Source organism: Protomyctophum parallelum (assembly GCF_964188405.1).
Source record: "Protomyctophum parallelum genome assembly, chromosome: 9".
Classification (NCBI taxonomy): Eukaryota; Metazoa; Chordata; class Actinopteri; order Myctophiformes; family Myctophidae; genus Protomyctophum; species Protomyctophum parallelum.
In genome coordinates, this window is record NC_139706.1 from 46,763,911 (window position 1) to 46,788,778 (window position 24,868).

Genomic DNA, 24,868 nt, shown 5'->3' on the forward strand with positions numbered 1-24,868 from the left:
AGGTGTTCGGGTGATAGACAAAAATCCCATACACCCACAATGGGATTTTATTTGTATGTATTTATTTCACTGGACATTCTCCCACGAATGGGTGGACTAAAGGAGAAGTTCCCAGCTCTTTCTTTCTTTTCTTTTCTTTTTTAATGATAAAGAAAAACAAAAACAAAAACACGTTTTTCACATAATATCTAGGCTATATATATTTCGTTATTTTTTTTAGAAAGGTCTTGATGAAATATTAAACAAGAGTACCTCAAGTTAACATGTATTCTGTACTAAGTATTTTTTTTAGTATAGTTTAGTGATGTTTTCTTGGGTTAAAGGCATAGTTCACCCACAAAATGACTTAATTTGTCTTTTCTCAATAACTCACCCCATTGAGACTATTCATAGATATTGTTCTGTTTTTGTCGCATTCCTAAACCAATAATTTGATGACCAGCATGGGTTCCCTATGGAGACACAAATAGTCTCCTTTGTGTCTCCATAGGTAACTGTAGCCCTGTGGCACAGGAATTACCCCTTTACTAACCAATTGTATTGCGAAATATTTCCTATTAAATTGCAGATTTGTGTGTGTGTGTGTGTGATGTGTGTAATGTAGCCTAAATAAAGCATTGCAAATGAGTGCAAACCAAGGTTTCAATCAATCCAATATATTTTCGATATACGTATCGAGGATGAACTCGACTGACCATCTTGCCCCATAATCTCTCCTCTAGTGCCACCCTGTCGTCTATACTTAGTTTGTTTGTGGTCGTTATCCTCAGCGGCCTGTGTTAATTATTGACTGTACATTAGCTCTCTGTGTATGTAACACATTCTGACCTGAGATCAGATTCATACGCGGTTTCCACTGGACACACGCTGGTTCTGATTAACCCATTCTGACCTGAGATCAGATTCTAGAAATGTCAGTCGCTCTTCGATTTTTCAAAAAATAGCAGACCTACAAGCTCGTATCGTGCCACTCGGTGGCGCGATATGAGCTTGTAGATCTGCTATTTTTCAATAGCTAAAGCATAACATGATGCGGACACCAAAATGGGTGCCCGGTCAGAATGGGTTAACACAAACCCTTAGATAAAGCTGGGTCACCATGCTCACTGTCCGCTCCATGTCAGTGGAGGATTAACTAGAAAAAGTGCCCTTCCGGGCACAGGTCTCCACCAGGTTATCCACAGATCCGTGCAGTTAGAGGTAAAAACACTTTTTGGCCAGTTATAGCGCCACCTTGAGGCTGAGTTGAAATTGTTCATGTGGCATTTCGTCCTCGGCCTAGTGGGAATGTGGGTGCACAATTTCACGGAAATCACGCAATGTGTTCATGATTTGCAGCATTTTGTTTGAAACTGAGCACTCCTGTGAACTTTGGAAGCCAATCTTAACCAATCAGGATGGAGTCTGATAAATGTGAAAGACCCGTTTCGTTGAATGGCTCTAGAGAGACTGTGTACCAATTTGCGTGATATTTGGACAAAATCTGTAGGTGTACTGTGCAAAAACTTGTTTTGCACAAAGCGGCCTCCTGGTGGCGCTATAACAGGCCGTTCTGGAAAGTTTGGGGCAGAGGTTCATGGTTGGCATCCAGGGAGTGTGTGTGCAAAATATGGCATCGACCGGGTTAACGGTGGCCGAGATTAGCTGTTCACGGACACACGGACACACGGACACACACACGGACACACGGACGGACACGCGGACGGACGGAGTGCAAAACATACTCTCCCCACATGCCTTCGGCCTGGTGGAGACAACAATGCTAAATGTACTGTATGCCAAACCTTTTTCATGTCAAGGACCCCCAAATTGACACTAAATAGCCCGCAGACCCCCATTTGAAAAGATATGCCATGCCAGATCTTTACGGCTCTAGCAGAGATTCTCAACCAGTTTAATTTCAAGGACCCCCCAGTTTGACATGCATTATTCTACGGACCCCCATTTAATGGCATTTCTGTCTCTGGGTCACCATGCTCACTGTCCGCTCCATGTCAGTGGTGTTCAATATTTCATGTCAAGGACCCCCAGAATTATGTGTAATTGGCCACCGACCCCCATCTAAAAATATGTCGTTCCAGGGACCTCCCCCAGAAGCAAAGATTTGAGTTGAAATTGTTCGCTCTGAAAGAATATATATATTCCAAAGATTTGCGACACATTTTGACGATCTTTAAAGAATAGTGCCGTGCTATGAGCTTGTAGATCTGCTAATTAAGTATAACATATAATAATATAATATATAATTAGTATAAGAAAATGCTTAAAACACCAAAAGGGGTTCCCGTTCATCCATGAGTTAGGAGTAGCTCTGGTCCATAGCTCTGATGCGTTGCATTTAGAGCTATGTTACTCTCAACTTCCGCCGCTCGCATGAATGCAGACCAGCCTCTCCTCTTTGGGGGTAAATAAAAATAATGTTTTTGCTACTAACCAAAACAAAGGCGGGTTGTGTCATTAGAAAGCCTACTTTCCTTAGTGGACGCACTCTGAGCCCCCCCACCACACGTATAAACGGTACTTTTTGGCCAAAAGGGGATTTTGTTTCCGGCGGGAAAATAAATACTTTTAGTTACGCATTCTACCGATATTGCCCAGACAACTGCCTCATAGAGAATATTTTTCCTCTGGTGAAAATAAATCCCTTTCTGGCCAAAAAGTACCGTTTATACGTGTGGTGGGGGGCTCAGAGTGCATACACTAAGGAAAGTAGGCTTTCTAATGACACAACTCGCCTTTGTTTTGGTGAGTAGCAAAAACTTTCTTTTTATTTACGCTAAAGAGTAGAGGCTGGTCTGCATTCATGCGAGCGGCGGAAGTTGAGTGTAAAGGCTCATACATAGTCTGGATTTTCGGTGGTTAGGTGACCACCGAACTACAACATGACGTCACGAGCCGCGGTGAAGAGCAAACCACCGCCACCGCTCCAGCCCTTCTCTCTGTTTTTACTCACCACCGCTCAACGTTATTTCAGCTCCGGTGGTCAGCTCACCACCGGAGCGGTGGTCACCTCACCACCGAAAATCCAGACTATGAATAGGCCTTAACATAGCTCTAAATGAAACGCATTAGAGCTAATGGACCAGAGCCAAGTTAGGAGGTGCTTGTCCTATATCTGCTGCAGATTGTTGAACGCCAACGCTGACTTACTTTGAGGTGGATGTCGCCCCTCATGTCGGGTCCAGGGTTGACTTACTTTGAGGTGGATGTCCCCTCTCATGTCTGGTCCAGGGTTGACTTACTTTGAGGTGGATGTCCCCTCTCATGTCTGGTCCAGGGTTGACTTACTTTGAGGTGGATGTCCCCTCTCATGTCTGGTCCAGGGTTGACTTACTTTGAGGTGGATGTCGCCCCTCATGTCTGGTCCAGGGTTGACTTACTTTGAGGTGGATGTCGCCCCTCATGTCTGGTCCAGGGCTGACTTACTTTGAGGTGGATGTCCCCTCTCATGTCGGGTCCAGGGTTGACTTACTTTGAGGTGGATGTCCCCTCTCATGTCTGGTCCAGGGTTGACTTACTTTGAGGTGGATGTCCCCTCTCATGTCGGGTCCAGGGTTGACTTACTTTGAGGTGGATGTCCCCTCTCATGTCTGGTCCAGGGTTGACTTACTTTGAGGTGGATGTCCCCTCTCATGTCTGGTCCAGGGTTGACTTACTTTGAGGTGGATGTCCCCTCTCATGTCTGGTCCAGGGTTGACTTACTTTGAGGTGGATGTCCCCTCTCATGTCGGGTCCAGGGGGGTTGGACGTGTCGTATGAGAAACTGGCCACGCCGTCGCCGTCAGTGGTGACGTTCACGATGCTAAGCGGTGACCATCTTTCACCTCCAAACATGTACACCGTCATGCCAGGAATGGCCGTGTCGTTCAAGTAAAGTGCTTTGACCTTGAGAGAGTTGGAAATACAAAATAACGTTATAGATACAGAAGAATGCATTAATATAAGTATGGCCAGTGTCAGATGTGTGTAGAACTGCACTGAAGTAGTGGTTAAAGCATTATATAATAGACTTACTTTTCCTGTAATCACCGACTGGTCCTCATACACCTTGGGTGTTTCGATAAAGGAAAGTTTTCCAATAACATAAGAGAGCGAGATTACTTTCCCTTGAGGCTGTGTAATACCTGTAAGAAAACAAATACTAATAAATAATAATAATAATAATAATAATAATAGTGTAATACCTAGTGTAAAGAAAATAAACCGTCCATGTCACTTATAGTGTGACACATTTCATGACAGCGATGATGAGCAACTGATTCTCACGTCGTTGCTTGAAATTGTTCCAACCAGTGTTGTTTTTGGCAGGAAATTTCTATTTTAGTCTCTTGAATAGTTTTCACTTAGTTTTAGTCACATTTTAGTCGCATGGAATGTTCTAGTGTTTAGTCTAGTTTTAGTCGACTAAATGTCATACGATTTTAGTCGACTAAATCTACAGTTGATTTAGTCGACTAAAATGTGTTTTGACAGGCCTTGATGTCGTTGTAATGACATATTTTACACTTTGGTTGCATGCTGAAAATAGCAGATATACAATCTCACACGTGTCGCAGCGCGACGCGTTGTGAGCTTGTATATCTGCTATTTTCAGCATGCAACCCAGCATAAAACTGGATCTCTTGTCCACTAGTCCCTGCATAACATTTTAGTATAGTTTTTATTTGTTGATGAAATTGTCAGTATATATAGTCTTAGTTTTAGTCTTCATAGATTCGTTTTTATTTAGTTTTAGTCAGTGAAAAAAGGTAGTCGACGAACATTTTTCGTCTTAGTTTTAGTCGACGAAAACAACACTGGTTCCAAACAGTGTGAAGAAAGACTTGCCTGTTCCATCCTCCTCCACTTTAGCGCTGAGATGCAGTTCGTCATTCAGAAGCTTTTGTGCGTTTTTGGTGAAAGTTGACATCTTGAAAGTAAAGGTGGCGCAGCCCGTCTTGTCCGTCTGTAAAGCATACAAAGAAAGTACAAAAATAAAAAAACTCAATAATTGAGACAATTAAAGGAGAATTCCATGCTAGAATGCTTTCTTACCTTTCTTTGTAGTCGTTACGTCCCCACCAAAGAGGTCCAGGTGTTTCTTTTGTGCAAAAACTTCCTTATTGGCTATTTCCCCTATACCATAAGCGCTCAATGAATTGCATTGAATTGAATGGGAATTGCATGGGGCTATGGGGTGTTGTGCTAATTCGCTTAATTCCATCTAAATAAGTAGTAAAGTGTGCTGCTTGGGATAGTATTTACATTATGAAGAGAGGATATATACAAAACATATATAATTTTGAGCGATGGAAATAAGCAAATTAGCTTAGAACACCCCATAGCCCCATTCAATTCAATGCAATTAATTTAGGGCTTATGGTAGGGGAAATAGCCAATAAGGAGCTTTTGTACAAAATAACACCTGGACCTCTTTGATGGGGACGTAACGACTACAAATAAAGGTAAGAAAGCCTTCTAGCATGGAATTCTCCTTTAACCCATTCTGGGCGGGCACCCATTTTGGTGTTAGCATCATGTTATGCTTTAGCTATTTAAAAATAGCAGATCTACAAGCTCATAGCGCACCACCGAGTGGCGCGATACGAGCTTGTAGGTCTGCTATTTTTTGAAAAATCGAAGAACGACTGACATTTTTTAGAATCTGATCTCAGGTCAGAATGGGTTAATCAGACCAGTGTGTTGTCCAGTGGAAACCTCGTATATGAATCTGATCTCAGGTCAGAATGGGTTAATGGCAAGCATGGTCATAGGTTCTGTATTTGTATTGCACCGCCCATTCAGGTTCATTACGCTGGCCTGGGTCTGGACCTGGGTCTGGTCTGATGAACCCATTCTGACCTGAGATCAGATTCATACGAGGTTTCCGCCGACACACACTGGTCTGATGAACCCATTCTGACCTGAGATCAGATTCTAAAAATGTCAGTCGTTCTTCGATTTTTCAAAAATAGCAGACCTACAAGCTCGTATCGCGCCACTCGGTGGCGCGCTATGAGCTTGTAGATCTGCTATTTTTAAATAGCTAAAGCATAACATGATGCTAACACCAAAATGGGTTCCCGGTCAGAATGAGCTAGTATAGTAAGAGAGGGAGTAGAACCAAACAACTAAACAAACACTTAATACAACTCGCACGCCACGCACGCACAGTCTCTGTGTCATTGTTTTGTGTTACTGTCGTCTTACTGCACAAAAGGATGTGGTGGAACAGTTCAGGTTCATTAACATCATGTCATGTGTCACCGTTTTACTCTCTTTGTGACAGGGAGCAGTGAATTCACCTTTTTACTCTCTTTGTGCCAGGGCGCAGTGAATTCACCTTTTTGCTCTCTTTGTGACAGGGCGCCGTGAATTCACCTTTTTACTCTCTTTGTGACAGGGCGCAGTGAATTCACCTTTTTACTCTCTTTGTGACAGGGCGCAGTGAACTCACCTTTTTACTCTCTTTGTGACAGGGTGCAGTGAATTCACCTTTTTACTCTCTTTGTGACAGGGCGCAGTGAATTCACCTTTTTGCTCTCTTTGTGACAGGGCGCAGTGAATTCACCTTTTTACTCTCTTTGTGACAGGGCGCCGTGAATTCACCTTTTTACTCTCTTTGTGACAGGGCGCAGTGAATTCACCTTTTTGCTCTCTTTGTGACAGGGCGCAGTGAATTCACCTTTTTACTCTCTTTGTGACAGGGCGCAGTGAATTCACCTTTTTACTCTCTTTGTGACAGGGAGCAGTGAATTCACCTTTTTACTCTCTTTGTGACAGGGCGCAGTGAATTCACCTTTTTACTCTCTTTGTGACAGGGCGCAGTGAATTCACCTTTTTGCTCTCTTTGTGACAGGGCGCAGTGAATTCACCTTTTTGCTCTCTTTGTGACAGGGAGCAGTGAATTCACCTTTTTACTCTCTTTGTGACAGGGCGCAGTGAACTCACCTTTTTACTCTCTTTGTGACAGGGCGCAGTGAATTCACCTTTTTGCTCTCTTTGTGACAGGGCGCAGTGAATTCACCTTTTTACTCTCTTTGTGACAGGGCGCAGTGAATTCACCTTTTTACTCTCTTTGTGACAGGGCGCCGTGAATTCACCTTTTTACTCTCTTTGTGACAGGGCGCAGTGAATTCACCTTTTTGCTCTCTTTGTGACAGGGCGCAGTGAATTCACCTTTTTACTCTCTTTGTGACAGGGTGCAGTGAATTCACCTTTTTACTCTCTTTGTGACAGGGCGCAGTGAATTCACCTTTTTACTCTCTTTGTGACAGGGCGCAGTGAATTCACCTTTTTACTCTCTTTGTGACAGGGCGCAGTGAATTCACCTTTTTACTCTCTTTGTGACAGGGTGCAGTGAATTCACCTTTTTACTCTCTTTGTGACAGGGCGCAGTGAATTCACCTTTTTGCTCTCTTTGTGACAGGGCGCAGTGAATTCACCTTTTTACTCTCTTTGTGACAGGGCGCCGTGAATTCACCTTTTTACTCTCTTTGTGACAGGGAGCAGTGAATTCACCTTTTTACTCTCTTTGTGACAGGGAGCAGTGAATTCACCTTTTTACTCTCTTTGTGACAGGGCGCAGTGAATTCACCTTTTTACTCTCTTTGTGACAGGGAGCAGTGAATTCACCTTTTTACTCTCTTTGTGACAGGGCACAGTGAATTCACCTTTTTACTCTCTTTGTGACAGGGCGCAGTGAATTCGGGGACCCCCTCCGGACCCGGCCCCTCTGGGATGTACATGTTTCTCTGTAGAGGTCGACACAGCTCCACGTCTGCCTGGCCAGGCACAGGCTGGCCATACGTATACCTGGAAGACACAAGGAGTAAACATAATCTGGGTTTTCACAGGCTGGCCATACGTATACCTGGAAGACACAAGGAGTAAACATAATCTGGGTTTTCACAGGCTGGCCATACGTATACCTGGTTAAACACAAGGAGTAAACATAATCTGTGTTTTCACAGGCTGGCCATACGTATACCTGGTTAAACACAAGGAGCAAACATAATCTGTGTTTTCACAGGCTGGCCATACGTATACCTGGTTAAACACAAGGAGCAAACATAATCTGGGTTTTCACAGGCTGGCCATACGTATACCTGGAAGACACAAGGAGTAAACATAATCTGTGGGGTTTTTTTTTACCCAGGGAAGTAGCTGAGCTCAGGTGCTCATTTTCAGCAACGCCCTGCACACATTTGAATTATTTTATTTGGATCTGCACAAGAGGCGTAATACAATAAATAGACCCAAACACTGATCAGAATTAGGTTATACATTATATGGTCCAACCAGATATAGCTGCTGCACATGCTAAACACACAGAGGGAAAAGAAGAAAAAATAAATATGTATGTTGACATACTATTACTTGACACTACTATAGACAGGTTTTTTAAGCCATGAAACAACGCCTTCTCCAGATGGACAGACTGCCCATAGTAGCTGAGACAGAACAGTATTTAGCCACCCACACACACACACACACACACACACACACACACACACACACACACACACACACACACACACACACACACACACACACACACACACACACACACACACACACACACACACACACACACACACATTAAAACCTGGGAGCTGACCAGTACAACCACAGTCTTATACTGTTGGCCACTAAGCAGCTCCAGGGGGAGCAGTTGGGGCTTCAGTGCCTTGCTCAAGGGCACTTCAGCGGTGTTGGGTGAGTGATGACCAATCACTTCCCCACACAGATTTTTCCTGCCCGGCCGGGGAATCGAACCGGCAACCTTTTCGGCAACAAGGGCGCTCCTCTGACCCTTTACTGCTTGTTTTTTAATGTCGTTGCCTTGCTTTTCTTTTATTCTCCATTGTTCTGTAAAGCACTTTGAGCTGCATTTGATGTCATGAAAGGTGCTATACAAATAAAGTTTTATTATTATTATTATTATTAGGCCACTGCTGCCCCCCCCTCCCCCCCCCCCCCTCAACTGTACCTTTTGTTCAGTCGATTCTTCAAAAATAAAATCCGAAAAGAAACATGGAAACATGATTTGTTTTTGTCAATATTTCTGCTTCTCTAGATTACTCACTGTAATCCAGATTTACAGTAAATCGCTCTGGATTAAGAGCGTCTGCTAAAATGCCCTTGTGGGCGGCTGTGGCTCAGGAGGTAGAGCAGGTCGTCCAATGATCCATGGGTCGGCGGTTCGAATCCCGGCTCCTCCTGTCTACATTTCGAAGTGTCCTTGGGCAAGACACTGAACCCTACATTGCCTCCAATGAGTTGGTCGGTGTGAGCTTGCCACCATTGGTGTGTGAATGTGGGAAGTGAGGACGCTGGCGTCGACTGTTCGCCGCTTCACCTCCCAATGTATGAATGAATGAACCGTTGTAAAGCGCTTTGAGCACTATAAAAAGCGCTATAAAAATGCAATTCATAAATTGTGGCATGGTAAACACGAGGTAGTAATACATCAAATGTGTAGAAATATCATAACATATATCTCCCCCATATCTATAGTATCCCATATCCAAATATTTTACAGTACATTTAAGATAAGAGTGTATCATATACGGCACTTACGTTGCACAAACCTCCGCTGTGAACTCCGCCTGTTGAATGCTCATCTCATCGGGTACTTCGACCTTCACGTCGAATTTGGGCAAGACTGGGAAGACATTACAATAAGCCATTCTGACCTGAGATCAGATTCATACAAGGTTTCCACTGGACAACACACTGGTCTGATTAACCCATTCTGACCTGAGATCAGATTTAAAAAATGTCAGTCGTCAGTCATTTTTCAAAAATAGCAGACCTACAAGCTCGTAGCGCGCCACTCGGTGCGCGCTATGAGCTTGTAGATCTGCTATTTTTCAATAGCTAAAGCACGACATGACACCAAAATGGGTTCCCGTTCAGAATGGGATAAGCACTGTTTACTGTCAAAGTCACAAAAGGTCAATAATATGACACACAAGACCAAATAAAATGTAGACATATTTTAGACATGATTATGCTTAGAAGAATCCTGCCAGTATTGTTAAAAAAATACAATAATTGTAATTCACCTTTAGCTAAGACCCGCCCCTCTTCCACTTAGACACTCCCACTCGGACACTTTCCAGCCATGGGCTCATTCATTCCAATGTAAATAATCATGGATTTTACACATTAACCCATTCTGACCTGAGATCAGATTCTAAAAAATGTCTTCTACATCCTGACAGTTTTCCATTCTGACCTGAGATCAGATTAAAAAAATGTCTTCTACATCCTGACAGTTTTCCATTCTGACCTGAGATCAGATTAAAAAAATGTCTTCTACATCCTGACAGTTTCCCATTCTGACCTGAGATCAGATTAAAAAAATGTCTTCTACATCCTGACAGTTTCCCATTCTGACCTGAGATCAGATTCTAAAAATGTCTTCTACATCCTGACAGTTTTCCATTCTGACCTGAGATCAGATTAAAAAAGTCTTCTACATCCTGACAGTTTCCCATTCTGACCTGAGATCAGATTCAAAAAAATGTCTTCTACATCCTGACAGTTTTCCATTCTGACCGGAGATCAGATTCTAAAAAAATGTCTTCTATGTCAGTCGCTCTTCGATAAAAAAAAAAATAGCAGACCTACAAGCTCGTAGCGCGACACTCGGTGGCGCGCTATGAGCTTGTAGGAGGTCTGCTATTATTTTTCAATAGCTAAAGCGTAACATAATGCAAAAAATATGTGCGTGACTTTTCTTATTTTATCATATAGGAAAACTATTGGTGGAGAGGTTTGTCTAAGCCATGTTATGCTTAGCTGTGATTGGACCATAGCAGTTTGGGGAGGCGGGCTTAGCTATATAGGTCAATTGGAGGTTTACTGTTTGTCCACTCGGAGAATAAATGTCTCCCAAAACGAACGACCTCCAAGCGGCCTCTCGTACCGTATTTCTCCACCTTGAAGTAATGGTCTATCTCCCTGTTCATCTCCGTGTCGTGGACGATGACCTTGTAGGTTCCTTCACGGGCCTCGGGGTTCAGAGAGTAGGAAAGCTGCAGGATCTTTCCATTGGCTGTTTGGTTCACCCACTGTCCAATCCGGTTGTGTCTAGCATCCTGTTCAAACAAACATGTTGGAGAGGGGAGGAGTGGGGAGGTGAGGGGGGAGGAGAGGGGAGGTGAGGGGGGAGGAGAGGAGAGGAGAGGAGAGGAGAGGAGAGGAGAGGGGAGGGGAGGGGAGGGGAGGGGAGGGGAGGGGAGAGGAGAGGAGAGGAGAGGAGAGGAGAGGAGAGGAGAGGAGAGGAGAGGAGAGGAGAGGAGAGGAGAGGAGAGGGGAGGGGAGGGGAGGGGAGGGGAGGGGAGGGGAGGGGAGGGGAGGGGAGGGGAGGGGAGGGGAGGGGAGGGGAGGGGAGGGGAGGGGAGGGGAGGAGAGTTTTCACTGACGGAAACTACATAAGAACGAAATAAAAAGCCATGATGACTAAAATATGACTAAAACTAAATAAAGTGTCAGTCCAAAGACTATGAATGAACTAAAATAGATATTTGCTGCCAAAAACAACAGTGGAATCAGCAATCAGAATCAGAACCTATAAACCTGGTTTATAGGTTCTGATTCTGATTGCTGATTCCACTGTTGTTTTTGGCAGCAAATATCTATTTGTTGGCTTATGTTGTTGTTTAAACTTGGATTAACTTTAAACTTTAAAGTATAGTTTCCAGCTATTATTAGCAATCAATCAATCAATCAATCAGGTAGGTAACATGATAACGTTCACCCTTCATTCACACTGTGGATATGAACATCAAAAACTTAAATGCAATGTGTTGTGGATATTATTGTTACTGTACATACATATTCAATACGGCGAGTCTTACCTCAATTTCAATATTGTACTGCAAGGAGGAAAAGAAAAACAGATATCTGTTAAATAGAAAGCTATTCTCCAAATCAGTCTCACTATCACACATCACACTATCACTAGTCTCACTATCACACACACACACACACACACACACACACACACACACACACACACACACACACACACACACACACACACACACACACACACACACACACAGTAAGCCTATATCTACATAAAATATTCACATTTATACAGTATAAACAATCTGTTTGATATATGGTGAGTATAATGGATAATACAGTGATGCATTTTCTAACTAAAATCTGCTGAAAATGAGAATGGGAATTGTATATAATATAATATTTTCTAATTAATGTTTCATTGTCATTAACCAATTCTGACCTGAGATCAGATTAAAAAAATGTCTTCTACATCCTGACAGTTTTCTGAAAAAGCTATGTTTCTATGTCAGTCGTTCTTCGATAAAAAAAAAAATAGCAGACCTACAAGCTCGTAGCGCGCCACTCGGTGGCGTGCTATGAGCTTGTAGATCTGCTATTTTTCAATAGCTAAAGCATAACGTAATGCTAACACCAAAAGGGGTTCCGGCCAAAATGGGTTAATATAAGAGATACTGCATTGATTCTAACTTAACCTAATCTATTTTTTTCCTCCTAAATCCTAATACATTTTGATGTAACAGGTGGTCTATCTGTATGTGTATTCTGTGTGGGTTTATTGGTTTTGCACATGTAACAGGAAGGCTCCACATTGAGCTGTTTGCTCAGCCAGGAGTTTAAACATAAGAGGCATGTCATGGATATGATTTAACCCGTTCTGACCTGAGATCAGATTCTAAAAGAATGTCTGTTTGACAAAATGACAGTTTTCTGAAAAAGCCATGTTTCTATGTCAGTCGTTCTTTGATTTTTCAAAAAAATAGCAGACCTACAAGCTCGTAGCGCGCCACTCGGTGGCGCGCTATGAGCTTGTAGATCTGCTATTTTTCAATAGCTCTAAAGCATGACATAGTGCTAACACCAAAAGGGGTTCCCGCCCCAAAATGGATTTAAGTAGCGATCACTCACCATCTCATCGATAGGCGTGAACTTGGTGTCCATGGTAACAACTCTGAATTTCACTGCAATAAATGCCATTTAGATTAGTTAAAGATGGTGTATTCTACGACACAGGGATTGACAGGGATGAGCAAGCACGCATGAATGGTGAATGGAACTGACTGCTGTTGGCTCAGAACTGATGTCATTCCTTTCAGACTTAAAAGACAGCGTTATGTACACACATCCATTATTCCATTTACTTGTATGTACGGTAATATATATGTATCCAAATACATTATGCAAAATCTGAGCTATAGTCGTTGACTATCCACTATTTTCAAACATGCATGCTACTGTTGTACACTGTATGGCATATTATCACAGATAGTATGGCATATTATCACAGATAGTATGGCATATTATCACAGATATAGTATGGCATATTAACACAGATAGTATGGCATATTATCACAGATATAGTATGGCATATTATCACAGATAGTATGGCATATTATCACAGATATAGTATGGCATATTATCACAGATAGTATGGCATGTTATCAAAGACAATGGCTGCGGTTACATGAGGGCTTTTTCATTCAGAATGAAAACTTCAGAATTAATTAATTCAGAAGTAAGTTTTTTGCTGCGTGTTTACATGGGAAATGGTCATTCCCAATGAGTGTTTACATGGACAATACTTTTAAATCCCATTATTTCATTCCACAACAGGTTTGGGGCTGGGAAGGCTTCTGGATTGGATAGGGGGCGGGGCGGATATGTTTACGTCCAGTGGTGGAAAGTAAATAAGTACATTTACTTTAGTACTCTACTAAAGTTTAAAAAAAAATCTACTTTACTTGAGTATTTCCAATTTCCAATACTTTTACTTCTACTCCACGACATTTCAGGTAAAACAATATATAATAATAATTCACCAGTCAGTTACTGTACATTAGATCTAAGTTTAAATCAGATTGGCCATTTTCATTCCAATTTAAGTTTTTGTAGGCGTTTACCTTTAATAGGATTTAACTTCTATTCTGAATGAAAAGGGGATTTAACTGTCCATGTAAACGTAGCTAGTGTTACCGGTTTGTCCTGGGAGGTAGATTGGTTTATCCGTCTGGATGAAAAGGGGATTTAACTGTCCATGTAAACATAGCTAGTGTTACCTGTTTGTCCTGGGAGGTAGATTGGTTTATCCGTCTGGATGAAAAGGGGATTTAACTGTCCATGTAAACATAGCTAGTGTTACCTGTTTGTCCTGGGAGGTAGATTGGTTTATCCGTCTGGATGAAGGTCATGGGGTTGTATGGTTTGAACATGACCTTCCGGACCTCTCTGGACAGGAACGTTTGACCTTGCATCACCACCTCCACACTCCGCACCAGTTGGTTCTTCACCGCTGGAGCCTGTGGAGGATACAGAATACAGATGAATGAACGCCTTTGAGATGTCATCCAGAACGCATGTGTGTTGTGATGGAGGATGCAGATGAATGAACGCCTTTGAGATGTCATCCAGAACGCATGTGTGTTGTGATGGAGGATACAGATGAATGAACGCCTTTGAGATGTCATCCAGAACGCATGTGTGTTGTGATGGAGGATGCAGATGAATGAACGCCTTTGAGATGTCATCCAGAACGCATGTGTGTTGTGATGCAAACATTAAAATACACTGTTATTGAACCACAGCAAAGGACTCAATGAAACATCACCAGTCGTAGCATGCAGTGGTGCATTATATGCAACACATACTGCAGTCTTATTATACAGTATAATTATATCCTGGGCTCTAAACTGCCTCCCCCTGGCCAGCCGGGGCGCCTGATGGAGGGGAATGGAACTGGTCTCTATACTGCCTCCCCCTGGCCAGCCGGGGCGCCTAATGGAGGGGAGAGGAACTGGTCTCTATACTGCCTCCCCCTGGCCAGCCGGGGCGCCTGATGGAGGGGAAAGGAACTGGTCTCTATACTGCCTCCCCCTGGCCAGCCGGGGCGCCTAATGGAGGGGAAAGGAACTGGTCTCTATACTGCCTCCCCCTGGCCAGCCGGGGCGCCTGATGGAGGGGAAAGGAACTGGTCTCTATACTGCCTCCCCCTGGCCAGCCGGGGCGCCTGATGGAGGGGAAAGGAACTGGTCTCTATACTGCCTCCCCCTGGCCAGCCGGGGCGCCTGATGGAGGGGAATGGAACTGGTTGGAATAACGTGTTCCTTCCACGCGCTACTGTACGTCCAACCAGGGAAACTCCCCCCTGTCAGGTGTAAAAGGAGCAACTTGGACACTCAGGAATGAAGGAAGCATGAGTTCAAGTCCGTTGCTCTCCCCAGGTTGGCGGAGGGTGTGTAGAGCCCAGGATCACATTAGATAATTGACACAGGGGTGAACAATGGGTTACAAAATAGTGGGATAAAACTTAAAAAAAAAATATATATATATATATATACAGTATAATTATAACATGCATTTCTGATGTCAAATGGTAAATGGTGCATCTATATATAGTGCCTTTATCCAACATAGATGTGCATTACATTCACCCATTCACACACACATTCATACACCGATGGCAGCGGAAACCAATGCAAGGCACCAACCAGCACATCAGGAGCAATTAGGGGTTCAGTGTCTTGCTCAAGGACACTTCGACAGTAACTCTGGGGGCAGTGGCGTGCACAGATATACACCCTTTTGGCAATATGCCCTTTTGAAAAACCTTAAAAAAAAAAAATTATGATGATTTTTTTTTGGTACAGTCTACACTGTACAGTATGTGGACCATTGTGACATTGATCAATTCTATAAATATCACACTATTTAAGGCCTATTCATAGTCTGGATTTTCGGTGGTGAGGTGACCACCGCTCCGGTGGTGAGCTGACCACCGGAGCTGAAATAACGTTGAGCGGTGGCGAGTAAAAACAGAGAGAAGGGGCTGGAGCGGTGGCGGCGGTGGCGGCGGTGGTTTGCTCTTCACCGCGGCTCGTGACGTCATGTTGTAGTTCGGTGGTCACCTCACCACCGAAAATCCAGAATATGTATGAGCCTTAAAGGAGAATTCCATACTAAAAGGCTTTCTTACCTTTCTTTGTAGTTGTTACGTCCCCACCAAAGAGGTCCAGGTGTTATTTTGTGCAAAAGCTCCTTATTGGCTATTTCCCCTACCATAAGCCCTAAATGAATTGCATTGAATGGAATGGGAATTGAATGGGGCTATGGGGTGTTGTGCTAATTCGCTTATTTCCATCGCTCAAAATTACAATTTCTTTGTATATATCCTCTCTTCATAATGTAAATAATATCCCAAGCGGCACACTTCACTACTTATTTCGATGGAAATAAGCGAACTAGCATAACACCCCATAGCCCCATTCAATTCCCATTCAATGCAATGCAATTCATTGAGGGCTTATGGTAGGGAAAATAGCCAATAAGGAGTTTTTGCACAAAAAAACACCTGGACCTCTTTGGTGGGGACGTAACAACTACAAAGAAAGGTAAGAAAGCATTCTAGCATGGAATTCTCCTTTAAGGCAACCGGCCGGTTCCACACGCTGCACAAGGTGCCATTTTTTTCCACTTGAGCACCTGCCCCTCTAAAAGTCTGTGCACGCCACTGTCTGTCTGGGGGAGCCCACAGGGTTCGAACTGGCAACCTTGCGGTTCCCCATCATCCAGCCCACTCTACCAAATTTGGAATTTCCTAATAAAAACAGGCGCAGGTGACCTGGAATGATCCACAGTGGTGGAAGGGTTTGTCCGAGGTCTTCTGGAGGAGTGTTCTGTTGGTGTCATGGACCAGCACGACCGTCAGGGTCAACGTCTCGTTGGGCTTCAGAAAGTCCACGCAGAACATGGCCTCAGAACCGGCCTCTATGACCGCGGGAATGGTCACCATGTATTGCCTATATAATGTATAATACAAAGAGAGGGGAATAAAAGGAAAAGGAAATTGTAATATAACAACACATTCTTCCTAGAACAAGCTATACAAAGCCAGTCATGCATTCAAATCAAATCCAGTGATACTGCAGAGACCTACATTTTACATTCCGTTATTGTTTTAAGCTGGGTTGGTGTTTTAACCATTATTATAAACTTTAGCTGTTGAAAAATAGCAGATCTACAAGCTCATAGCGCGGCACCGAGTGCCGCGCTACGAGCTTGTAGGTCTGCTATTTTTTGAAAAATCGTGAAAACGTGTGCGAGTCTTTGAATATATATTCTTTCACAGCGAACGTTTTAACTCATAGGTTTGCTTTTTGGGGGGGGGGGGGGGGGGGGTCCCTGGAACAACACGTTTTCAGATGGGGGTCGCCCTACACATACATGTATATCATTCTGTGGTTCCTTGACAAGAACATGTTTGAGAAGCACTGACATTAGAAACATGGGGTTTTCAGAAAAGACATTTTGTCAGGTCTAAATGGTTTAATCCATTTGGGGCGGGAACCCCTTTTGGTGTTAGCATTATGTTATGCTTTAGCTATCGAAAAATAGCAGATCTACAAGCTCATGGCGCGCTACGAGCTTGTAGGTCTGCTATTTTTTGAAAAATCGAAGAACGACCGACACAGAAACATAGCGTAGCTTTTTCAGAAAACTGTCAGGATTTAGAAGAATTTTTTTAGAATCTGATCTCAGGTCAGAATGGAGTTGAGGAGCTCTAAATATACTTACGGTCCTGTTGCTGCTGCTTGACTGATACAAATCCAGGTTAAACAGGCAGACAGAAGAATCCATGTCCACATCTTAACCCTAGAGAGAGCCATGACTACTGAGGGGGGACAGACTCAGCGATCATCTCTATTAAATAGATACTGTTACGTATAGGTACCCTCCCCCCCCCCCACACACACACACACACCCCCCAACACACACACACACACACACACACACACACACACACACACACACAGTGGGGAGGGAGGGCCAAGGTGCAAAACCCCTACGCTTCAGTCAGTAAATAAAACTGGCCCGAAAAGACATTTTTTTGCACAAATGTTTGCAAACCCAAGTTTGTACAGTAGTCATGTCATGGGTTCACGCTGCTGTCCTAACACTGGTGATATTCCTGCTGCAAATCGGTTAAAGATTTACATGGGTTTGACATCGCTTATCGACTTATTTTATTGCATAATTCAATATAACCCTATATATGCCAGCATTCACTATAATACTCTATATATATAAATATTTTCCTACACGTGCACTTGCAGTAGTATTCGTTCATATTGTGCATTCTCCCATCCTGCTATAGTACTCACCCACTGGTCTCTCTCTACTAATGGTGTTTTAGTTTTTTTTAATTTTATCCCATTTCACCATTGTTCGTGTCAATTATCTAATGCAATCCTGGGAGATACACTTCCTCTGCCACCTGGAGGGGCAGCGGACTGACCTCATGCTTCCTTCTATGCATGAGGAGTCCAAGCCGCTTCTTTTTCACCCGACAGAGGACAGTTTCCCCGTTTGGACGTAGCGCATGGAAGGAACACGTTATTCCAACCAGTTCCTTTCTCCTCCATCAGGCGAGTCTAGACTAGAGACCAGGATTACTGCATGTATTTTGTGAGGGTACCTACCCTAGGGGGACACGGGGAGAACATGCACACTCCACACAGAAAGGCCCTTTCGCCAACCCCCGCCTCGTGGGTTTGGGCACTGATGACGCAGAGGTATAGGCCTACTAATGGTGGCTTAAGTAAACAGCAAGCTGGGATAAAGAGAAATGGCACCGAGGTACAGTGCCACATGACATGTTCTGAAGTTTATTCAACACATCTGTGACCAGACAACATGCGTAAGCAACAGTGTTGGTTTTTGGCAGCAAATTTAGATTTTAGTTTTAGTCATAGTCTTTTGAATAGTTTTCATTTAGTTTTAGTCAAATTTTAGTCACCTGGAATGTGTTAGTGTTAGTCTAGTTTTAGTCGACTAAATGTCATGAGATTTAGTCGACTAAAATGCATTTTTTACACTACAAGCTTGTAGATCGGCTATTTTCAGCATGCAACCAAGTGTAAAATGACTTATGCTGGATCTCTTGTCCACTAGTCCCTTCATAACATTTTAGTCTAGTTTTTATTTGTTGACGAAATTGTCAGTATATTTAGTTTTAGTCGTCATAGCACAGTTTTCATTTAATTTCCATTTAGTTTTCTTCAGTGGAAAAAGGTAGTCGACGAACATTCTTCGTCTTAGTTTTAGTCGACGAAAACAACACTGGTAAGCAAGACGGGATATGATATGAATGGAACACATGAATGGAACAACGGGAGGTTTCAAAAAGTCAATCAAGTGCATTTCAACCGTGACATGTTCTGCTTTACTGAGTCTGCTCTGTCTTGGTAAAGGAGAGCACATGTGAGCACATGTGTCAGAATCACCTGTAATTACAGCTGTTTATACAGCAGTAATGACAAATAGTGAAAGACGCAGATCTAAGGTAATCCCTTTTCCACAAAGAAAACGGTCAGACCACCTACTACCAGGTATACCACTAAGGCTACCACTAAGCTACAATACTGAGGAGTCAGAAGCCATCTATTGTATACTCTTGTCTCTTGCAGTGTAGGATGTCCCAGGGTCTTGATGGGTTGAAATCATAGACTGTAAAAAAATATGGACAAAGCGTTCCCCGGGTCTAACATGAACGTAAAATGAAGCCAGTCAGTCCTTGAATTGTAAGTCGTCATCTTTCTAGATCCGTTTGGGCCCAGCTGGCCCATTGGCTGGCCCAGACAACGAGGCGGGACTCCCCCCCCCCCTTCTTCTTAGTTGGTTTTTATTTTAACGGTAGCCACGCCCCTCAGAACATGCACGACTTTATGGTATTTTTTTTATAAATGGGACCATAATTTTCCAAAAAGAATATTATGACGTGAGAAATGAGACTTTAAACTAGTGGCTGGAAGCAGAAAGTATTCATGACCATGTTTATTAAGGTAATACAGTCTAGGTGAAGTTGGGCCCAAATACATGGACCTCTATGGGGATATGGGGTTTTTTTTGGGCCCAATGACAGACAGCGCCACAACAGGCCATTATATGAACTTTCAGGAAATCCCGATTTCCTTAGTGGCTTCACAAAATATCTGTCTGACTGCCCCCCCTGGTTGAAATAAGTTCATTACAGTCAATAGTACTATAAAACACTAAAACCACCATTATCAATCAATGTTGTGGATGTAAATTTAAATATGTTTCCATGTGCCCACTGCCCATCCAACATCGTTAAGCCTACTTCTGTTTTTTAAGAGTGAATCCAAAACTGTCTCACTTTCATCAAGCGGTCGGGGAAATATTCTGCAACATTGCCCTTTACTCCGAGTATGTTTGAGCTGACCACACAAACAGCTTCACATACGACTCACGGGGCCAAAGATCAGTTAGTCTATTAAGTAAAGTAAACCTCGGTGTGACCTGATAACATCCTAAAACAAATCCATAGATGAAGGGGGGGTTGCTTTAAAACACCGTTAACCTAAATGTACTCATTTGCTCACATGATGTAAGAAATCTATATAACTAACATTGACATACAGTGTGTGGACAAAACAAGGGACGAAAGGTTAGGATCGTCAGCGAGGCTACTTGGGATGGGAGGAGGGAGGGGCCACTCTCTGTTGATGTGTTTAACAGATTTGAGTGTTAACGCATTTTGGGGCGGTAACCCCCTTTTGGTGTTTAAAGCATTATGTAAAACCCACCTGTTTAGGCAGGCCTATGACTCCGTGTGACCTCTGTGCAGTGTTTCTTTTCGGCGACTAAAACGAAGACGAAAAATGTTCGTCGACTGCCTTTCTTTCACTGACTAAAACTAAATATAAAAACGAATCTATGATGACTAAAACTAAGACTAAATCAGGGGGGCAGTCAGCCAGATATTTCGTGAAGCCTCATTTGAAATCGGTAGTTCATATAATGGCCTGTTGTGGCGCTGGACTGGACCCAAAAAGCCCCATAGCTCCATAGAGGCCCATGTATTTTGGCCCAACTTCACCTAGACTGTATTACCTTAATAAACATGGTCATGAATACTTTCTTCTTCCAGTCACTAGTTTAAAGTCTCATTTCTAATGTCATAATATTCTTTTTGGAAAATTATGGTCCCATTAATTAAAAAAATGACCATAAAGTCGCGTATGTTCTGAGGGGCGTGGCTACCGTTACAGTCTATGATCGGGATTCCCCTCCCACTCAAGAGTCTTCTCCTCCCACTCGAGTCAAAATAAAAACCAACGGAGAAGAAGGGGGGAAGTCCCGCCTCGTTGTCTGGGCAGCCAATGACCAGCTGGTACAAAACGGAGCCAGCCAATGGCCAGCTGGTACCAAAAGATGGCGACTTACATCAGGAATTAGCATATCATTACAGGCTTCATTTTACGTTCATGTTAGACCCGGGGAACGCTTTGTCCATATTTTTTACAGTCTATGGACTAAATATACTGACAATATCGTCAACAAATAAAAACTAGACTAAAATGTTAGGAAGGGACTATAGTGGACAAGAGATCCAGTTTTATGCTGGGTTGCGCGACGCGTTGTGAGATTGTAGATCTGCTATTTTCAGCATGCAATCAAAGTGTAAAATATGTCATTACAACGACATCAAGGCCTGTCAAAACACATCTTAGTCGACTAAATCAACTGTAGATTTAGTCGACTAAAATCATATGACATTTAGTCGACTAAAACTAGACTAACCACTAGAACATTCCAGGTGACTAAAATGTGACTAAAACTAAGTGAAAACTATTCAAGAGACTAAACTAAAATAGAAATTTGCTGCCAAAAACAACACTGCCTCTGTGTCTTTTGCTGCAAGCTGTGCCCTAGTTTTGTTCTGCTTTTAACTGTGTTTTTAACCTGTACGGCGACCTCGAGGGCCCTGAAAGGCGCCTTATAAATAAAATGTATTATTATTATTACTATTATGTTATGCTTTAGCTATTGGAAAATAGCAGATCTACAAGCTCATAGCGCGGCACAGAGTATCTGCTAATTTTTTTTGGAAAAGTGTAATGTGGCGCAAATCTTTGAATATATATTCTTTCTTCAGAGCAAATGTTTTTCACTCAAACCTTTGCTTCTGGGGGGGGGGGGGGGGTGCCTGGAACAACATATTTTCCGATGGAGGGGGGGGGGGGTCCCTGGAACAACATATTTTCAGATGGAGGGGGGGGGGGGGGGTCCCTGGAACAACATATTTTCAGATGGGGGGGGGGTGGTCCCTGGAACAACATATTTTCAGATGGGGGGGGGGTGGTCCCTGGAACAACATATTTTCAGATGGGGGGGGGGGGAGGGGGTCGGTGGCCAATTACATAATCATTTGTGGGGTCCTCGACATGAAAATGTTCGAGAACCACTGACACACAGAAACATGGGGGTTTTTCAGAAAACTGTCATCATTTAGAAGGCATTTGTAGAATCGTCGTCTATGTCTAAATGGGTTTAACCCATTTTGGGCGGGAACCCTTTTTGGTGTTAGCATCATGTCGTGCTTTAGCTATTTAAAAATAGCAGATCTACAAGCTCATATCGCGCCACCGAGTGGCGCGCTACGAGCTTGTAGGTCTGCTATTTTTGAAAAATCGAAGAGCGACTGACATAGAAGAAGACATTTTTTAGAATCTGATCTCAGGTCAGAATGAAAACTGTCAGGATGTAGAAGACATTTTTAGAATCTGATCTCAGGTCAGAATGGGTTTAATGAACAGTCAAGTCATGGCATGGGGGCACAGAACCAGGATTAGCATCAGTGTAAAGGTATTTCAAACATACTATATATATATATACCGTAATTTCCGGACTATAAGCCGCACCTGAATATAAGCCGCACCAGCCAAATTTAGGGAAAATCCCATATACAAGCCGCACCGGACTATAAGCCGCACCGGACTATAAGCCGCAGCTACGTTAGCTCAGAGCCTCAGATGGCTCTGCGTTAGCTGTAAAAATCCATAGATTAGCCGCACCGTTGTATAAGCCGCAGGGTTCAAATCATGGGTAAAAAGCCGCGGCTTATAGTCCGGAAATTACGGTATATATATAGATACTTAAATAGCTAGATACTGTAGATACAGTCAACCACAGACCAAGTACATAGTGTGACTATAGTGTCCTTTCCTCCATTATGTTATTATTCAGTCAATTGTTTGTGTTTCTGTAGCAGTTGTTAGTTCAGTGCCCTGAAAGGGTGCAATAACTTGCTGTGGGCTACCAGTAGAGGGCACTGCAGACGCGTTTGTGTACCTGTGTGGCATGACTAGATAAAGCCCCCTGGCTGGAACCAATGTTGATTTCGTCAACTAAAACCAAAAAGAAAAATCTTCGTCGACTAACTAAATAAACTAAATAAAAACTAAGGCTATGGTGACTAAAACTATGACTAAATATACTGACATTTTTGTCAACAAATAAAAACTAGACCAAAATGTTAGGAAGAGATCCAGTATAGGTCATTTTACAATTGGTTGCATGCTGAAAATAGCCGATCTACAAGCTCACAACGCGTCGCAGCAGCAAGTGTAAAAAAAAACAGTCTGCATCAAGGCCCGCCAAAACACATTTTAGTCGACTAAATCAACCGTAGATTTAGTCGACTAAAACTAGAGTAAACACTAAAACATTCCAGGTGATGTGACTAAAACAAAAACTATTCAACAGACTAGACTGTGACTAAAACTAAAAATTAAAATCTGCTGCCAAAAACAACACGGCTGGAACCACCTCAAGAACCCCATTCTAGTGTCGTTAGTATACATTGTAAATGTTTATGAAGGAAAATCATGTTGCATCTCACCCGATGCCCACTGTAGTGTACTGTACAGTAGGCATGATGGTTTGACTCATTACAGTCCTGGTGAAAACCTATCTTGAATATAAACACAGTGGCAGCATGGTATTGACATGTAACTTAACTTTATTAAACAAAGTATGGTAGGTCATCTAAAAAGGCACTTGATTCTGTGGTTTCTACCGGCTATAATAACACACACACACACACACACACACACACACACACACACACACACACACACACACGTAAACTGATAAGAATACAACTCAATGAAGCAAGAAAGGAACAACAGTAAGTTATCATTTAGTAGCAAAGAACACGGAACTCTCCATTGGTCACGGTGTTTCTGTCTCCAGAACAAAGCATGTTGACAATCACATGCCTTCAATTCAGGACAGCATATTCTATAATCTATATATAACATCTCCCGTAGTTTACCAACTATTCTATAACATCTCCCGTAGTTTACCACATATTCTATAACATCTCCTGTAGTTTGCCACTGGACTACACAGAAACACCGTAGTTTACCACTGGACTACACAGAAACACCGTAGTTTACCACTGGACTACACATAAACCCCACTTCCGGAAGGGGAGCATCATTCCGAAGTTACAAATTACAAATATCTGTAACTTTCTTTTGAAGAAAAGCAATTCAGATCTGGGATGTAATTCTGTGCAAGTCCTATACATTCTTATTGGGATTGAGACCGAGTCTGACATTCTTAATAAAAATAATAATAAAAATAAATCACTTGTGTGAAGTGAGTGGTCGCCTTTCATTATCATACATCACACTCCAGCTGAGCACATTCCACACCCACACCCACACACACACACACACACACACACACACCAAGCTGTGCATTGGAGCGGCTAGCGCCCCTCAAATATAAACAAAATACAATATCTGGAATGGACAGAATAATGTATAATATAGAAGTATGAAAGCCAATGTGTACAATCTGTGACTTTAATAATAATCTTGCTACAGTAAATAACTAAAACACGCGTTTACGTAAGATAAAATCAAGCCGAGCGCAACATGCATTCTTAACCCATTTAGGTGTCAGCATCATGTCGTGCTTTAGCTATTTAAAAATAGCAGATCTCGTAGCGCGCCACCGAGTGGCGCGCTACGAGCTTGTAGGT

The 24,868-nt window shown here is 42.8% G+C and overlaps 1 protein-coding gene across 1 annotated transcript in view; it reads right to left on the minus strand.

Moving 5' to 3' along the window:
• LOC310864599 (alpha-2-macroglobulin-like) overlaps nt 1-16,804 on the minus strand; it is a gene marked incomplete at its 5' end in the record, with an annotated part of 41,043 nt that extends 24,239 nt beyond the window's left edge. Inside the window, 8 exons of the mRNA XM_083773288.1 lie at nt 3,703-3,885; nt 7,653-7,794; nt 9,562-9,646; nt 10,916-11,087; nt 11,850-11,867; nt 12,928-12,980; nt 14,159-14,315; nt 16,634-16,804. Of these exons, the coding sequence (XP_083629414.1) occupies nt 3,703-3,885; nt 7,653-7,794; nt 9,562-9,646; nt 10,916-11,087; nt 11,850-11,867; nt 12,928-12,980; nt 14,159-14,315; nt 16,634-16,804 (981 nt within the window). The remainder of the gene's footprint in view (nt 1-3,702; nt 3,886-7,652; nt 7,795-9,561; nt 9,647-10,915; nt 11,088-11,849; nt 11,868-12,927; nt 12,981-14,158; nt 14,316-16,633) is intronic.
• Between the last annotated feature and the right edge of the window lie 8,064 nt (nt 16,805-24,868).